The 18734-nt window shown below is 39.5% G+C and overlaps 1 protein-coding gene across 2 annotated transcripts; it reads left to right on the top strand.

Annotated features, from left to right (window-relative positions):
- Positions 1-1815: 1815 nt before the first annotated feature.
- LOC119722652 (cytochrome P450 2J6-like) lies at positions 1816-12776 on the top strand. 2 transcript variants are annotated; one of them, XM_038192879.1, is made up of 6 exons: positions 1816-2746; positions 3388-3517; positions 7602-7812; positions 8352-8890; positions 9050-9340; positions 10692-12776. In XM_038192879.1, the coding sequence occupies exons 1-6, from the start codon at positions 2438-2440 to the stop codon at positions 10868-10870; spliced, it is 1659 nt and encodes a 552-aa protein (XP_038048807.1). In that variant the 5' UTR covers positions 1816-2437; the 3' UTR covers positions 10871-12776. The 2 variants fall into 2 exon arrangements, with proteins under 2 accessions (XP_038048807.1, XP_038048808.1); XM_038192880.1 differs by having other exon boundaries at positions 2636-2721.
- Positions 12777-18734: the final 5958 nt, after the last annotated feature.

Below are 18734 nucleotides of genomic sequence, written 5' to 3'. Positions count from 1 at the left end.
GGCCGATTGTCGACACACAAATCTATACGTCATTAAGTTGGTATCCAAGACACCAACCACGCACATTTTAAGAGCGATCAATAAGCTCGGACCTGGATGTTTCCTTGGAAATAACTTTTTGACTGCACTTTTACGAATGACCCATAACAACATACGATAGATGAAGGGGTGCTACCACAGACGTAAAGCGGCCCGAGCAAGGTCCAATGTGCGTGTATACGTAAACACCTATACCGGTCGATATAGGCCCTAGTTGACGTCAACGTTTAAAAGAAAAAGTACTGTGTCATAATAAATATATGATTATGACTTTGTTTATCTCTCGCCTCGCTGGTTGTATCGAACTTTAGGGCATGTCATGCACGATGAGTGCATGGACCAATATAACGCAGGGATATAACTGGCATGATTCGCAGTTATTACGTTAAACACGTAAAGGATTGTTTTAAGGTAACAATCCATAAACTCATCATTGCGTAAAGTAATTAGAATACGGGAAGCCATGCTCCCCGATGCTATTGAGACCGGTCGAGGTTGAAACTGCAAAGACCCCGGGAAAAGGTAGACGAGCGGTATAAATTGGCCGAGTGTTGCTCGCCGTGTCACCTCCGCAGAGTTGTGTAACCAAGCCATTTTTTTCCAAGTCAAGTCAAGTCCCAAGTCAAATTTTAGCAAGTCAAGTCAAGTCTCAAGTCAATGTTTTCCAAGTCAAGTGAAGTCGCGAGTCAATTGTTCACAAGTCAAGTAAAGTCCCAAGTCAATTTTTTTTCAAGTCAAGTCAAGTCTCGAGTAAATGCACATACTACGTGATGAGGGAACCAGTTTATGTGTTCGACGACGGAGCCAGAGTAGAGATGGGAATGGGGTTCATCAAAAATATCATACTTTTCAAACATCTTCTCTCAAACACCAATATTTGTATCTAAAGAGTCTCAAATTTGTTAATGTCAGCAAGTCAAATTTATTCGAGTCAAGTCATCAGTCACAAGTCATATTGTTTTCAAGTCAAGTCAAGTCTCAAGTCATTTTTCCCCAAGTCAATTCAAGTCTCAAGTCAAAAAATAGCGACTTGAGTCCGACTCGAGTCCGAGTCAGGGACACGTACGAGTCAACCATGAGTCAACAACACTGCACCTCCGCGTAATTAGTGCCGCGCGGAACGCGCAGGACTGTTTCTTCTCCGACTCATGTACATACGCCATGCCGAAACCCAGCAAAATAGTGAGCAAATAATGCATTTTTGTGAGTGCAATGGTAAGAATAATTTCACGAGGTGACAGATCGCCTCGTGGAGTGGAACATTCATTCTATCACCGAATGAAATTGAAACATTCATTATTTGTTTTACTTGTTAACACCTGAGTAAATCCTTGTTATCTGATTGGTTGACTTGTGAACTGGTACTTACATCAATGTTCTACTTCTTTCAGATGGCAATAACTGGTGGTTCACTTCCAGTATCCTATTTATTCAAAACTGTTACTAGCCTAGCTCCATGATCAGAACTATTCAACTAGCCAGCATATTCAATTTATCTCGGTTTAAAACTATTCCCCAACTACATGTAGGCCTATTTCATATCCAATTTATATATTTTAAAAACTGTTCTCGACAAGTTAAATTCGTCTACTCGTTTGGCAGCATTTCTTATTTCCTTCTTTGTGTTAGCAGCGTCCTTGCTCTAGCCTCTATGGGAGAACAAACGGAGATTCTCGCGTATCGTCCGCCAATTTGCCAATCAGATTCGTGATACAGCGCCACCACCCGTAGTAATAAAAACCGTGCAATTGAACTTCTATTTTGTGATGCGGCGCGGCCACGACGTTCGTTGTTGGGACGAATAATCACATTGTTAAACACAACACACTTTTATCGCCGTGTGGCAGATATCGGTGGGACACACGGACACCACGGCACATAAAGTCTACTGAAGATACTGTGTAGCAGTCCTATAGCTAGCTGGTGGTGTGTTTGAGCGTGGAACGTTTAAAAGCTCCTTGGTTTTATTATTGTGAGGCACGCAAGTGTATGCACGTCGTAAAACATCAAATAGACTTTGGTGGTCAGCCGTCCTTGCCCTTTGCCGAGCCGACGTGCATCGACGCGACGCGGGGTCTTTCCCCACTTGACGCTTATCACTGCACTGTGTGCACTGCGGAAGGATCCTATCTTGCTTTGTGAAAGAAGGTCGTTCACCAACACGGTTCGCTCTTGAGAACAAACTTAACAAGGCGCCCCCGCCTATAGGCCCACTCACGATCGCTTGGCATAATGATTACGACGTTTTATGCTTTAGCCATCAGATTTGCCAATGACGAGCAAAATGGGCTGACAGTATCCTTGCTTATATGGTTATAAAGGGATGATGCGTGCTCGGTAGTTTTTATTCCTCCATGGTCTAATTGAGGATCATTACGCGTTACGGCCCGATGCGACAATGTCTCATGATGACAGTCAAGATGCTTCCTTGCACGAGCCAGCGACTTCTCATGCCGGCAACTTACTACCGTCATCTTTACCGTGGACAGTGCTAGAGGTGCAAACTATCTTATTAGCGGTGATCACCAACGCTTGCCTCTTGTTGTATGTCTGGGTAGAGCATTCTCAGCGTCGCTCACTTATGAATAGGCTGCCTCCAGGACCGACCGGTCTACCCTTCATTGGGTCGCTCCTAGAGCTACGAGGTAACGCCATCCAGCGTCTCCGTGAAATTGCTATCAAGTATGGCCCTATATTTACAATTAAGGTATATGATTTGGGAATCGTTTTTCTATGCTTTAAATTTGCGTTCCCCGTGCTCTTCAACCAATTCGAATTGTTTATGTTAATAAATTCAAAATTGTATGTTTTATTCCAACCAAATATAAAACCCTCTTTTCCCACCGTTTTGGACGTTTGTTTGGGTTTGTTTTATTTGGGGCACAAACAGATCCGCTCTGCGATAACTCAATCCCTAAAAAGGGACCGCTTTCTCTATCGATGTCTCATTCAAAAGCGAAACTTGTGTTTTGCTATAGAAAAATTGCAAATTTGAAAAGGAATCTAGTTTTTTTCGGGGGGGGGGGGGTTAAAACCCGATATAAATATCACACAAGTGACACAACGCAACTTCAAATACCCTTGACTTAAAAGAACAGTAATCTGTTTGAGAGAAATACGTTTCTTTTGCACGTATCCGGACGAGTGGCAAAGCCGCACGTTCTATTTTGGGCATCCGTCCGATTTCCAAAAGTTAAATTAGGCCCTTTCTAAAGTCGTGTAGCCAGTTGCAGGTAAACAAAACCGTTAGGCTGTATAGTACCGAACTGTAAACAAAACTTTCCGGCTTGTTGAGCCAGAAATGATTTGACAAGCCCGAACCCTTCCACATTTCTTTAACCTGTATAGCTGGGAATGATTCGGATGTTTATTCTGAGTGAAGTGGACATCATACACGAGGCACTTGTAATCAATGGGGCTGTTTTCAACGACAGACCTGCCTTTCTAGGAATTATGAGTGGGTCTGGCAGTAAAAAGGGTAAGTGTTACTTGGTTTGTAACTTTGTATTTTCTTTTCGCATGAGTGATTTTGAAAATGTATAGAGTAACAACTGCTGAACAAAATTGACGTGAAGTATAGTTCTGCCCTGGGCGCAAAATCCTGACGAGTAGACCTATACCCTGAAAATAATATAAATGGTTGCGGCCACGGAACCAAACTGTAGCTTTGCAGGCTGGATGCCCAAGTTTACAGTCACGACCTGCTTGTGTTGGGATTATACTGCCTTAAATGGTTTACCAAAAATACCTCAATCAATGTATTGTTCTGATGGTTTGTTTTTCAAAAGTTTTCGCTTCCTACAGTCTTGGAAAGCACGTAGTCTGATTGACTTGTAGTAAGTAGTTAAACTTGCAGCCATTCTGACTACAGCTATGATCAGGATGCAAGTTTGGTTTTGGCAAATTTGACTAAGAGTGCACGCACCTCAGTGTTCATTTCATTATTGATTCAAACTTGTTTCCAATCCCTAGCACCACTGTAGCACCGAAATGAGTAAGGCATGACTGGCTACGTCGATCACAGAATGCCCGGCTCTCTACTTTAGTTGCGCCTTTGGGTCGAGTGTGCATTGCAAGTTTTAAATTACAGTCTTAATCTTGAATCAAGACATTTTATGACAATGTACATAATGCATTATGACAATTGAGGATTCGAGCGTGGTATTCATATTTCTTGGTCACTCTATTTTACCTTTAATCGGTATGATAAGATACGCTTTATCAAAATCTTCCAGCTGAAACAGAAATTATGAGCAGCGTAATTTGCAGCAACCATTTTGATTCAATGAATCCTTAAAATTGGCCTCGATGGAAATCTGGCAGATATTGCGCCAAACGAGTAAAAAAAGACGAGTGACAAAATAATATAGAAGCTTGAGCTCAGATTTCTTATTATCTTATTTATTATACTGTAAAAGTGAACAGAAGAAGCAACAGTACAGAAGAATGCCCCAAAATGACTGGTTGTCACTCCTTCGTAAGTACAAGTGCACGTCTACTAGACTCAAGCGCGATCCGATCCGAAGGACCATGAGTGATCACGTAAATAAGCCTCTGTACTAATGACGTTACACTTCGTTTACATGTACACTTTCCTATGGAGCCAGTGGGGGCCCATGGTCCACTGAGCACCATAGGAAAGCGCACACGTAAACAAAGTGGGACGTCATTAGTATGGCATTGAAGCCAAGGTCGGGCCGTGAATCTTTTTCCCCAACTTGGCGACCTCCGTTTCCCATCTTCTGATTGGTCCATTACATGCATATCTAATGTCTTGTTCTCCACAACACAAACCCAAGATAGGCTTTACGTCTTGTGAGAAATGTTCCTTCCTCACTTTAGTTATTTAAAACGTAAAATGAGAAGAAGTGGAAAACGCACACCGAGATTCGAACTCCGATGAGGAATAATACCCTCAACCAGTTCACGAATCAGCTGCCAATCGTCGGTGATTTAAACGCCATTATTCCTTGTTATATAACTTATTCTCTAAAGCGGTAAAGACCTGGACATCATGAATATGCATAACGCAGAGAGAGAGCTCCCTCTTTTGATATTGTCCGATCTCGTTTGGGAAACACAAATTCGCGGCCCGGCCACAGTGCTCTCTTTTGTTAAGAGGATTGAAAAAAAAAAGATCCTCAACTGATACAATGGCTTAGCACTAACAGCTCGGTTTCAATGCAAATTTGAAATTCGTCTACATATTTTATAATAAGCAGATCCATAAGGTGCAGCATGCAACGGTGGTCACCGATAATAGAAGTGGCTGTATAGGCGGGCGCGGACATCCCGGAATGTTTTGCATTGGCTTATCTAGCTCCCAGACGTATTTACGTAAAACTCAACGGTTCTTGAGTCACGAGTGCTGAATGGTAACACATAACAACCGATGAAAACGCACGTGCTAATGACAAGATGTTTTCATCGGCTCGGCTGAAAGCGATGACCGTTGAGGATCCCACATCTTGGATTGATGTCTCTCTGGGTGTTAAACTGAGGCAGATGAAGTGCCTTGCCCTTTGCAAAGCACTGTCGTCATTTGTCGTCATGGAGAAGCTTTGATAATACTCTGCGGACAGCCAACCTTAGCAAGAATAGCGTTTTCTTATTAACATGATCCAAGGGTATCCGGTTCATTTATAAAAACGTCACACACGCGCGCACCACTGATAACTAGCGCCCATTGGATAAACGCTCTAGTTGCATTTAGCTTCTGGTTCCATTCGTGCTCTGCTACACCGTGTGAAGGACGCATGGTTAAATTGAGATGACGTCACACTAACGAACCGGATAGATCATTGAAGGCCATGTACAAATCATTATGCAGTACTTGTGACACATCTCTTACAGAACCAAATAAATAAAATGAATGATAATCGATGAAATAAATTTGACATTTTTTCCTGATTCCCGGCTCAGGAGGATTTGTTTTAAAGGGAATGTACAATATTTGCTTTTGCTGCAATTTTGTTATAGCAAATATTGCTAAACTAAATAGTTTTACGTTTTGGGATTGTAGATGCTGGAAAAAGCAAGAAAACCAATCATGTTCTTGTAGTCTGGTTCCCAGACCCCACTAAAGAATGAATCGGAGCAAATCAGAGTGAAGGCAACCTCGTCCCCATGGTGTCGAGCAGTACGCACCCACTAATGGAAATGATGTTGGAAATAAAGTAAGCACTGGGGACGAGGTTGGAGTGAAGGCGGCTTTTATACAAATTGTTTACTGCACACCGTAATGAATAGGAACCTCATTAATATTCGTGAGGCTTGAAAAGATTGATAGATATTGCGCACGCCAGTTAAGTTTCAAAATTGCACGTAGCCAGGCCTATTTTGCCAATCACAACGAAAAGTAATGAACATATCACAATGAGTTTTAGCACATACTTGGATCATGAGGTCTATAGGGGAAATAAATCCTGAAAGTTGCATGAAGATACGGTCTTCCAAGCGGGAGAAATTAATTTTCAAAGATTTCACCCGCCAACGTGAACATGTCTGTGTACATGTAGTTTCATTCAAAATAAAGTGTTACGTAACCTTTAGAAATCGCCCTTCGCAACCATATGGCTGTGTACCCGTACCTGGTTTGACCAGCGGGTTCCCACGGAAATCTTGAAGTGAAGTTCCATGACTTTTCGCTGTTTCTAGGACAAAATCGGGCTTTCCAGTACCACACTGATGCAACGGATGCCGATCCACATTGTCATTCCAGTTTGACACAAGACCACCGAGCACCACCAACGCATGTCAACTTGGTGCAACAGCCAACAGGACTCGGGAGCTTCAACTGGAATGCATATTTGAGGACTGCAATTATAGCAGAATAGGTTTTCCCGGCCAATTTCCCGAAATGTTCATTCACTTCTAAAATTCGGTCATTCGTTTTCGTCTGTAAATGCACATCTTAAATCCCATTTCAATTCAACGAAAGTTCAATCGTTTTCATTTATTGTCCGTGCATTCGGTTTTGAGAAACAGACGGCCAATTAGGCGTACGTTTATATCTGCGCATTCATTTACGCAAGCATTCCTTTTCGCACAGAGTTCTGGAATACAATTTCGTGAATGTGCAATCAAAAGTACATTTTTCTCATTCAAAATAGCAGATTAGATCACAGAACATTAAACTAAAAGTGAAATAGAGTGGTCACTGTTTGAAATCGCCCTCTAAAAGCGAAGATAAGAAGTCTTGTAAACGATGAACATGAACGATAGGTGCTGCTCAATCACTTAACTACGGAAGCGTTAAGGGACATAATACAAAAAAGTCATAATTATGACTTGTATCTCATAATTATAACTTATTATTAAGTCATTGTTATGACTTATATCTATAATAATGACTTAGTATTAAGTCATAATTATGACAGCTTTAAATTCCAGGATTTTTCCAGGACTTTTCCACGACTGTGGGAAACCCTGGACCGGTGTCCAGAATTGCCCCACCCCCTTTTTACATTCAACAAATTGGTTAACATACAAAATAGTTTTGTTTGTTTATTTAGGTATAATACTAAATTTAATACCTTATTATCTTTCCACGATGTTTTAAGGAATGGTGGCCCTTGAGAGCGGTCCTTTCCACCGATACCAGCGTCTGTTCACACGAGAGATCATGCGAGCCCTGGGCATTGGGTGCGTGAAGGGAGAGAAACACTTCACCAAGAGTCTAACAGAGCTGTGCCAACACTTAACGGAGAGTACCGGGCGACCTCTGGACGCCAGAACCACTTTATCCAGCTTCGTATTCTACAGCTTCTCAGTGTACGGGTTTGCCAAACAAATCGGCCGTTATGAAAACCCGCAAAACATTTTTTTTTTAAATTGAAGAAAAGTATTTCACATGTCAATGTGTCTTGTAGTGGAGTCTCCCATTGTGCACTTCGACTTCCCCTTCCCCGACCTTCCTCCTCCTCAGGCATTGCCGAACCTTTTATGGATGAGCTTTAAACTCATTCAAATAACTATTGATGGGATTACACGTTCCTTAGTAAAACTTGTAGTGCAAATCAAGAGAATAATTTTAGTGCATGTATCTTGAAATTCAGTCCGGAAGTCAAAATAGGTAGTTAGTTTCCACAAATTTGGCACAAAAATCGGGCTACCGGTGCTCTAAAATATAATTGGGAATTCATGTCAAAATAGCATTTTATAATTTCGTAACCAGCCACCAGAAAAAAAAACCAAGATTTGAAGTGTGAACTAGGATTGTGAACTTGCCCGATTTTCACTTTTTGTGCAAATTTCGAATTCACAAATGGTCCATTATGTGTTCTAAGGTTCAGCTCATTATTCCCATCCAGCTTCTTTTTTGGCAACGCTTCTGACAACAATCAGGCATTGATCAAACTACGGGATTCACCGACCGAGCTGTTACACCAGAACCCAGCCTTCATTCTGGCCTCAAACATCCTACCCAAGCATTTCGTTGAGCAGCTCATGCCAAACAAGAAGAAACTCACCGACAGTTTCTTGGAGATTTTCCAGGGACGGCGTCAACAACAACAACTCAAAGACGACACCTGGTCAACAGATACCAGCTTGGACTCCTTCCTGGACGGCATCCTAGCGATTCAGAAACAGTACATGAACAAAAACAATAGTTCTAGCAGTAGTGTCCATGATGCGGGTAACCAAGGTGATGGTAACCATAGCAACGTGATGGATAAAGCTGCTGCTGCTTTAGCTCCTGATGAACATTACATGCAGATGTTCTTTGATTTCTTCACTGTGGGAGCTGAGACATCGCTAGTTGAGCTGCTGTGGGTATTGCAAATGGTCATGCTCTATCCAGAGTGGCAAAGGAGGATTCAGGAAGAACTAGATCAAGTCGTTGGGACAGGTGAGAAGATTTTGGAGGAGACTTGAATTGGTTGGACTTGGGACTATAAGTCACTTTCAAGAACTAAGCCTAATAGCTCAATATGGACATATCTGTAATATTAAAGATTTGATACTTCTCATTCACTATACATTTTTGTATGTGCTCACATCTGCACAGAAGATGCACCTTCTCTGCTGCATAAGCGCAGACTGCATGCAACCATGGCAACCATTTCAGAGGTGTATCGTTTCCGACCAGTAGCTGCCTTGGGGGCGCCTCATCGCGTGACACAAGACATGTTCCTCAGGGGTTACTTCATCCCCGAGGGCAGCTACATCTTGACCAACATCTACGCCGCTCATCATGACAGCAAGCTGTGGAAGGAGCCAGATACGTTTGATCCCGGACGCTTCTTGGATGCGGGAGGAAAATTCAAGATACCGAACCGGATGGTCACCTTTTCTGCAGGTATACAAAATTTGCTGTGGCCATTTTAAAACTTACTGAAATTAACAATTTGACCCACAACTTAAAAAACAACTGATAAAGTACCGAGTTGTCTTATAAGCAAGTTACACTTCAAAACTGCAATTATCACAAACCACATCAAAGTACAGGGCGAGTCAACAAGAAAGTGACCTGGGTTAATGATTTTTTTCCCCCTTAAAAAGCAATTACACAACGAAGCCTAAGATAAACGGGCATGTTCTTCCACTTATTTCAAAAAGGAAGTACTGAAATTGATCCATGCTATCAGAAGTTTTGCATATTTTACTAAAAGAGTCCATTTATACAGCTTTCCATGGAATGACACTTGAAGCTATTGAGATTACATACAAATGAGATTTTTATACTTTTTGTCAAGACTCGAACGTTATTTTTACTGTCAGATTTTGTGTTTTGAATATGAGGATTCTTTTTTGAAATAATGATGGTGATTTTTGTCTTGTCTTGTGCAAATTTTTTTTCATTTATGAAGGCAGGAAAATGCCCTTGTTTTATTGTATTTGAACGGTAAATGATCATTGGTGGACAGCTAAATGTTGGGATGTTTGTATTAAAAGAGACATAACTTGTGAACATAGTACGCAAATTACATGAAATTTTCACAGTTACTAATCAATAGTATGTACTTTATTCCTGTTATTTTTATGAAATGCAGCAAGCCACATGTTTTTTAACATATTTTTGTCTCATTGGGTCACTTTCTTTTTAACTCTGTACAGTGAAGAGGTTGACATGGTACAGCATCCTGTTCCAAAATAATATTGTGTTTATGGTTTTATCGTATAGTTTCAGTAAAGCTCTTTTAAAAACAACATATCTTTAAGAAATAAGGTGTTCCATTCATAAGGTGTGCAATTCATCATAACATGGGCGTTTAGCTTCTTTTTATTTCATTGGGGGATGAACATGCACTAGTCTATGTAATAGACCCTGGCCCTGGCGAAGCCGACCATGGTCTATGATGCGTTAACAGATTCATCAATTAATTATGCAACTAGACTAAGTATGATCTCAAGAAACTGACCAATCAGCAGGCGCCTTCTATACGCGCGTAATGCGAGCTCCCCGCGTGCGTAAACATCACGCCCATGATGAGTAGCATTTTTGTACAGGTTGTTGTATTACAAAAACGCAGCATCGAAATTGACCAATCACAATCTTAGTCCTGATTTCGGAATGAAATGACATCATGCATGCTTAGATATATCAGACGTTAGACAGGAGACTGGGCTCCGTGGATAACGGTCGATACTCAGACTAAACATGCACATGCTTAATACACAAATCTTTTTTCGCTTCTATTGATACGTAGGTCAAAGATCATGTCCCGGGGAGATGTGGACTCGTTCCTTGATATTCCTGTACATCACGACAATCTTGCAGAAGTTCACGCTGAGATTTCCGGACAATGAAGATCGTCCAGATGTGATGGGGGAACCGGGAATCAACTACTCGCCTTGTGAATTCAAGATATGTGCTGTGCCTCGATAAGTCGTGAAATATTTCTACATAAACACTACAACAAATGGTTTTATAAACATTAGAAGAAAAAAGAAAACATCTTATTTCAAGAGATAAAAGTCTGATTTCAAGAAAAGAAATTGCCTCACTAAATCGAAAACTTTTCTTGGGAATTTGACAAAAAATGTCTTATGACAATTTTATTTATTATAGTTAGAAATGTAAGAAATTCATTTTAGGACATTTGCATACAATTTGATCTGTACAGTCAAAGACAAATAATCTACACACTTCTTTTCAGGTGAATACAGACACGCTAATTGTCAAACTTATAATATTTTTTGACAGACTGAAAATCTGTCAATGTGAATGCACTTTTACTGACTAAAATAATAAACCCAATATAAACCTTTATTCATACACTGAAGAGTGTATATAATTAATCATGAAAGTTGTTATGTCATTTACCTCAATCAGAGTGAATTATGAATAATTCCAGGGTATTTTTTGTAAATTTTGAACATTTGCTAAATGAAGGCCATAGGTCTACACAAGATAAATTGTTAAATACCTCATTTTGATAGTAAAAAAACCAAAACACTCGTGTCAGCTGTAAGAAGAAAATTGTTAAAGAAAAACTTTATTGAGACGTACATGTATATCTTGTGATATATTTTTTGGTTTTAGAATTGTTGACTACATTGCTGTGGATAGTAAATTAAAAACTCCTGTATAAGATAAGTATTTGAAATATGTAAAAAAAAAAAAAAAAATAGTACATTTGTAAAAGTTCAATAATAATTGGTGAGAGAATGGACTTTTTTGGGTAATTGTTATTTTTTTTCAGGTAAGAAGTGTATGTAGACACCGAGTATGAAAGTATCCAATTGTGAATTTTCTTGTGAATCCTTGTTGCCTAACTCAAGGTCTGCAGGAAATTCTGCATTCTGCAGGTTATGGGTTCGAGTCCAGCTTGGGATTGTGGTGCGTGTGTCCTTGGGCAAGGCACTTTGTCACTCATTGTTTCCCTACGCAGGAGTAAATGGGTAGCTGTGAGGGCAGAAGTTGATTATGTGATTGAGTTTACCTTTGTTAACAATCGTTAATTCTGACCTGGATACCGTCAATCATTTCATATCAATACCTCAGAATCATTATTTATTATATTAGACTTGAATGTTTGCATGGTGGAGATAGGAATCAGATCAAGATTTATGAAAGCACCTTGTAACAAATCTCTTCTCTGAGTTTGTGAGTTTCCCACCAGTTCTTTTCAGAACCTCACAAACTCACAGAAGAGATTTGTCACATAGTGCTACTGCAAATCTTTATCTTATTTATATATCATATTGTGACCTGATACCGTGATTTGTATCATATCAATACCTCAGAATCCTGAAATAATTATATTTATCATCATCTTGTGACCTGGAAACCCAGATATGTATCATATTAATACCCCAGAATCAGGTATACCATTGTGAAAACAATGGTATCGTTACGCCTTTAGCTGAAAAGTTATATATATTTAATTGCAAGGCCATACGTCTGCACCAGATAAATAGTTAAATACATCCTTTAGATGTTTAACAAATAATGAAAACACCTTTTTGTGAGCTGTAAGAAGAGAATTGTGCAAAGAAATAGCTATTTGATGTACATGTATATTTTGTGATGTATCTTTTCTAATTATATTTTTTTTTAACTGTTGACTACATTGCTGTGGTTCTGAAGTGAATAATTAATCAAAAATTCCTGTATAAGATAAATATCCTTTTAAAGTATTTGAATTATGTAAAAACAAAACAAAAAACAGAACATTTTGTATAGTTCAATAATAATTGGTGAGAGAATTGAGTATTTTTGGAACTATATTTACATTGTTTCAGGTAAAAAATGTATATGGGCACAGAGTATAAAAGTATCCAATTGTGAATTTTCTTGTGAATGCTTGTTGCCTAACTCAAGGTCTGCAGGAAATTCTGCATTTTGCAGGTTATGGGTTCAAGTCCAGCCAGGGGTTGCATTGTGTGTGTCCTTGGGCAAGACACTTTGTCATTGTTGCTTCCCCACTCAGGAGTAAATGGGTACCAGTGTTGTGGTACTCATACTCGGTACTCCTACTCGAGCATTACTTGACTACTTTTTTTCAGAGTACTCGTACACGTACTCGAATGTCAAAGTACTCGTACTCAAAATGACGGTACTTGTACTCGGGCAGCAAAGTACTCATACTCGACATGTCGAAATTGTACTCGATCATCAAAGTACTCGTACTCGAATAGCAGTACTAAAAAAAATGGTAATTGACTTACCACGGCCTTCCGTGGAAGAAGGCCGTGGTAAGTCAATTACCATTTTTTTGATTTATAAAATAAGGATTTTATCGATATTTTCAGTTTGAAATGGTTGATTGGCTTGCGGCAAAGTCAAAGTTTCCTGATTTTTCTCTGTGCACGTCTGGACAAACACATTCAACAGCTAGCCGTGAGTGGGTCTGTATATCGGTCTGACTGGGCCTGGGCCAATTACACACAATGAACCATTTGCCGTATGGCCGTATTCCGAAATAGAAGTACTCGTACTTGTACTCAGAAGTACAATTACTCATACTCGGAGACCTGTACTTGTACTCGGAAGTACAAGTACTCATACTTGTACTCGGTAACCTAAGTACTCGGCAGTACTCAGGGAAAAAAAGTTCTCAACTTCCACACTGATGGGTACCTGTGAGGGCAGAAGTTGATTTTCTGATCGATTTTAGTTGCTTTGCACTAAAATGGCAGCTTCAATCTTTAACCGACCCAATGAGCAGGGGTAATAATGATGTAGTGCCTTGAGCACCAATGCTGGGGGATATGTGCACTTTATAAAGATCATTAGGCCCATAAATAACACAGAAAACTGTAACACATTCCAACATAACCGAGAGACGGTATATTTGATAACTATTCCTTGAACATGAATACTTGTAGTCAGTGAAATCATGTGACTACATGCTTTGTATATTTATCTACATGTATCATTTCCCTAAGAGATAACAAAACAAGTAGTACAATAAAAATCCCTTGCTCCCTGTGCTGATGCATGGACAGTTTGTGGGTTGGTTTACTTTTTTTATGGAAAAGGACTTAGTCCTTTGCAGGGATTAAATAATAGATCATTTGCAATCAAAATAGAATTGAATACTTCAACTCAAAATTGCTATTTCATTTTGGATTTTATGGAAATTGAAAACGTGTTCATTTGTGTATGGAAGTCTCAAGCTACAAATGAAAATAAAGAAAAACTTACAAGTCACAGAAACAGTCTTGTATACTATTGCATATGTACATTTATTTGAATTTCAACATATGTCTTCTCATTTCTAATAATTGCATTGAAATAATTTGATAAAATAAGTCACAATGTGTCTGATGTCAGGATATAATATTACTGTATCAGGCAGTAGTTGGAAACTATTGGATACCAGTGATTCTGGATGCTGCAGTTTTAGGCAGGGTCCCATCCTGCCTAAAACTGCACTGTGGGTTGGAGGATACATGTATATACCTCAATTCCTTCGCTACAATGTGCTTTCTACCTTTCACAGTCCTTGTTCAAGACAGTGATGTTTGGTTACACACCCTAATGCATGTAAAACAAACAAATGAATTGCACGGAAAGTGCCCTCTTTTGGTGACCTATGTTTAGTGTACTAAAGAGTACAGCCGCCAAGGGTAGAAGTTGCTTTCAACAGGAAGAATCAAATCCAGTCTCGGGAATTTCGGCAGGGCTACCCAGAGCATTCTGAGCATACCTCATGCACACTGTATTAAAACTAATGCACATGTATAAGGTGTGCTTGGACTATCCTGCATAGCTCTGCTGAAGTTCAATCACTGGGTTTGATTCATCATGTTGATAGCGACTGGCCACTGCAGAGGCTAACCACACTTGTCAGACACCAGCTGTATTATGGAATATAAATGCAATCCAGCCTTGGATCAAGACTAAGTGAAGTACGGCGGTTACCACATCTTGCTGTCTTGAATCAAGAATACATCAATAAAGTGTCTTGCACGGCCCAATCCTGACCCACAATGTGTGCACTTTTGTCATCTGTTCAGTAAAAATGTGAAGCGTCCATAATCTTTTCATACTGTTCAACTGAGTACAAAAAATCTCATTCCGCCTGCCTCGTGTTATTTATATTTTTTTGAGCACCATATTACACTTCAGTGCTTTTTGTTTATGTATGCTGCCGGAGAAAACACAGTGAGCATTGTATTCTATAACAATTTAGTCAAACAGGTACAACCCCCCCCCCCCCCCCCAACCTAACCCTAAAGATTTATGGGAACATAGGTATTGGGGAACATCGGGTAGACCGCAAAAGGTGAAAACCTGAACTTTAGCCGAAACATAATAATCATAAGGCTGTGTCTGCATGACTGACATGTTGACATTGGCAGTTAATCAAAAGACAAGTTTTGTTCAATGCATAGAGCACATGTGTACATATTACACATGGCTGCATTGGTCCTGAATGTGAAATGTAAGTGAACGTTATATGCAACACATATTATTAGATGCAACCATCTTGTACTTGTACAGCCAATGTTTTATGGTGCACAAAGCCAATGAGTACTGGCCAGGTATTGACTGGAGTATCTTGTTTCATGCCTTTATTAAGGAAAATGTACTAACAAAACATTGAAAGGATAATGTTAAGTCTATTGATGCCACCACATCCCCATATCATACTTTCTGTTGGATTCTATTGGAGAGAGGACCAAAACTGTTCCACCATATTTTGGGGGTCATTATAAGCCCGAGTGTTTGGCGGGAAGGGGGGGGGGGGGGGGGGTGGGGGGCTTGAGAACGGTCTATGCTTGGCCGTTATAGAATAACAGCACAGAGTTGACGGAAGATCCCTGTTAAAGCAAAAACCCATCATTTGCAGCTATCTAAAAGGTTTCTGACGTAATTATTGTTGAAAAACATGCTTGGTTGAAAGATAGTAAGGGGAAACTCCCTGTGTAATTATTCTTTTTGGCATTTTGAAGAAATCAACGAAAGAAAGCCTTTCCAACAATGCATTGGAAATTTCCGTTAGTACTTCATTTTTTTAATTCGGTGAAGCACGCAAGCGTTGACACTTTGCACACGCGTGCGCGGTTGCTATAATTCGTCGGATCAGTGCACGACATCGTGTAGCTGCAAACTGCTCAGTGAGAACGTGTCTCGGACGCTGAATTCAGGCACAATTCAAAACATGATTCAGCAACTTTTGATTTGAAATCGAGATCCTAGAATGTTGCTTTTCTAGAAATATACAGCTGAAGCTGAGCTGAAAATTCATTAGGTTGGTTGTTCAGTACCCTTCTTTAGATTTTGAGCACTTTTGTTGCTTCAAACAATCGAAATGCACAAATTACAAATGATGGATTGTACCTTTTAATGTAATGCAAGTTACCACGGAATTGCCCATCATATTGTGACCTGTATCATAATCAACACCTCTGAATCACGATATGTATAGTATTGTGAAAAAGTGGTATTGTAATGGTGCTTTTAGCTGAAAGTAATTTAAAAAAAACAAGAGCGAGTGCACAGTAAGCTCTGGCCCGGATCCAGAATGTCTCACTTCATATGCAAAATAGACGCGCATGTGCATCGATCGAGACAAAGGGGCGTGTTCAAAAAAGTTTTGCTAAGAGTGTATTTACTGACGACGGCATTGCATTTGGTCAATTTTTGGTCAAGTGGTAGTTATATTTTTATGGGAAACTTAGATGGTCCATTTTTGGTCAGTTTGCTGGGGACAGACCTACCGACTGACCGACCGACTGACCATGAAGTAACAAGAAGAAGCTCTTGCCAGAGCTTAAAAACACTATCACAAGAGTGCACACTAGACTGAGAAGATGAAACTGCAGTTATATTAATAGCAGGCTGTTCATTTATTTAAAAGGAGAAATCGTCATAAAAAATGAATCATTGTCTTTGTTGTGACTTTTATGGTGAGGGATTTGGAAATATAATTGCATGTAATTCTTTCTGTTGAGTTGAGTTTGCAAATCAAGTACCACAATGGTGACGGGCAAATTCTTTTGAAAATTGTGTGTTTGTGTTAAGGATCAACAAAAAGATAAACACAGCTGGGCACTTTGATGCTTCCAAATGATATCTACAAAATGTCTGCCTCGAACAAAATGTTACAGGAACGGAAATTCTTGGCAGAGACCCTGATATGTAGATACAGCATGTCTTTACATATAATACACATGTACACTAAGGAGCTGGAATGTACAAGAATGTCTACACTTGAATACCACATACCGGTAGCAGACTGGCTGCATCTATTAAGTTAAAAACCACCAGCTCTGCTATACAGCCAATGAATGACCACTTAATTCTGATATGTACAATTATTCAATTTTAACTCATTCATCATCTTTTCAATGGAATAATGCTCAGTCTCTCCTATTTGTAAATTAACTAAAAAAATAATCAAAAACATGGAAAACAAGTGACTTATCTCAGTTTCCCTGAAAAGATAACCAGAAAATATAATCGTTTAAAATATTCTGTACAAATTATATCCGATGTGGGTTTTTTTCTAATGGAACAAACATGTGACCACTTTATATAAAAGAAATTGTGACCTACTTTGTGCAAATGATAACAAAAAATGATGTGTGTATTGAGTAAATGTGGACTTTCTTTTCTTTGGTAAAAGATTTTTGGAAATTAAAAACAATATTTGTTGAATAGTAGGGTATGTTTTGTGTTCTCGATCCAGTAAATTCCCTTTACAGCTCTATTGTCATATGGGTCATTCTATAAATTTAGGGTCCTAAGTTGTGACGTTTTTCCAGTCCCTGTTACCTTTGTACCTTGTAAGTTGCCAGTCAAGCATCATTAAGAATGACTTCAAACAATGTTGTATTTGTTGGGTAGGAGCGCTATAGCATTACAAAATCATAGATTTCAGATATGTCAGGGAAAAAAAGTGGACCCCAAATTTGTAGAATGACCCACATGCATTCCAGAAGAGAAAGCACGACACGTACTACCATTATAAAACTAGGGGATAACAAAACTGGGTAAAACGGATGTTAAATAGTGACCAAGAACAAAAATGTGACACTCGGTGAAAACAGCCAACTGACCTTTTTATTGACCTTGATACGACCTCTGACCAATCCATGGAGATCGTACCATGTCAATTTAGCAGTGGGGTTATTGCGTACACTTTCAACTTGATCCCAAATTTTAATTTTTTTTTTTTTATAAATATCTCAACGGAGAGATAGACCCCACCTCTTTTCTCCCAACAGGTCAAGGGGCATTCACCGCTTTGAATACAAGATTAATTCCTTGATAAGACAATGCACTATGACCTCTTCACAGGATGCAATTTTCAGCTCATATATTGGCTCACCCTAAGCTAACAGTTACGGTAAGTTAAATCTCCTTCATAAGGTATATATCTTTTACTGTTTAGCTGCAGAATAGCAGCTCAACAAGTCATCTCTCCACTAGTTCGTTAATCAGTTACAAATGGTGAGATTGTCTATTGCTCCTACATATTTTGACCGATTTCAACCAAACTTTGTCAAAAGTGTCAGCAGCCCAGCCCAGCCCCAACATGTCACATGGCCAAAACTGGGGTCAAAGGTCATCATGGGGTCACTGGGATAAAAAAAAGCTGATTTTATTTACTCAAAACACTACTCCTTCCAAAAAATTACGTGGCACAATCACGTGACTCATGCATGAACATGAATTCATTGGCCCGCTGCTTCTGAGATCTGATCGAGCTTGTTAACTTGGAAAGGGCAACAAACCAACCAAATTCTATCAAAAACATGGTGGAAAAGATCACTTGGAAAATAAAACCCCCGTT

The sequence above is a fragment of the Patiria miniata genome, unplaced genomic scaffold (assembly GCF_015706575.1).
Source record: "Patiria miniata isolate m_02_andy unplaced genomic scaffold, ASM1570657v1 HiC_scaffold_16, whole genome shotgun sequence".
Taxonomy (NCBI): Eukaryota; Metazoa; Echinodermata; class Asteroidea; order Valvatida; family Asterinidae; genus Patiria; species Patiria miniata.
This window is presented reverse-complemented; position numbering and strand designations above follow the sequence as displayed.

Excerpts from the sequence above, each read along its gene's own strand:
- LOC119722652 (XM_038192879.1), top strand. The coding sequence starts at position 2,438 with ATGTCTCATGATGACAGTCAAGATGCTTCCTTGCACGAGCCAGCGACT. Across the intron at positions 3,518-7,601 it reads TGGGTCTGGCAGTAAAAAGG|GAATGGTGGCCCTTGAGAGC; the intron begins GTAAGTGTTACT and ends CGATGTTTTAAG. Across the intron at positions 8,891-9,049 it reads AGATCAAGTCGTTGGGACAG|AAGATGCACCTTCTCTGCTG; the intron begins GTGAGAAGATTT and ends ACATCTGCACAG.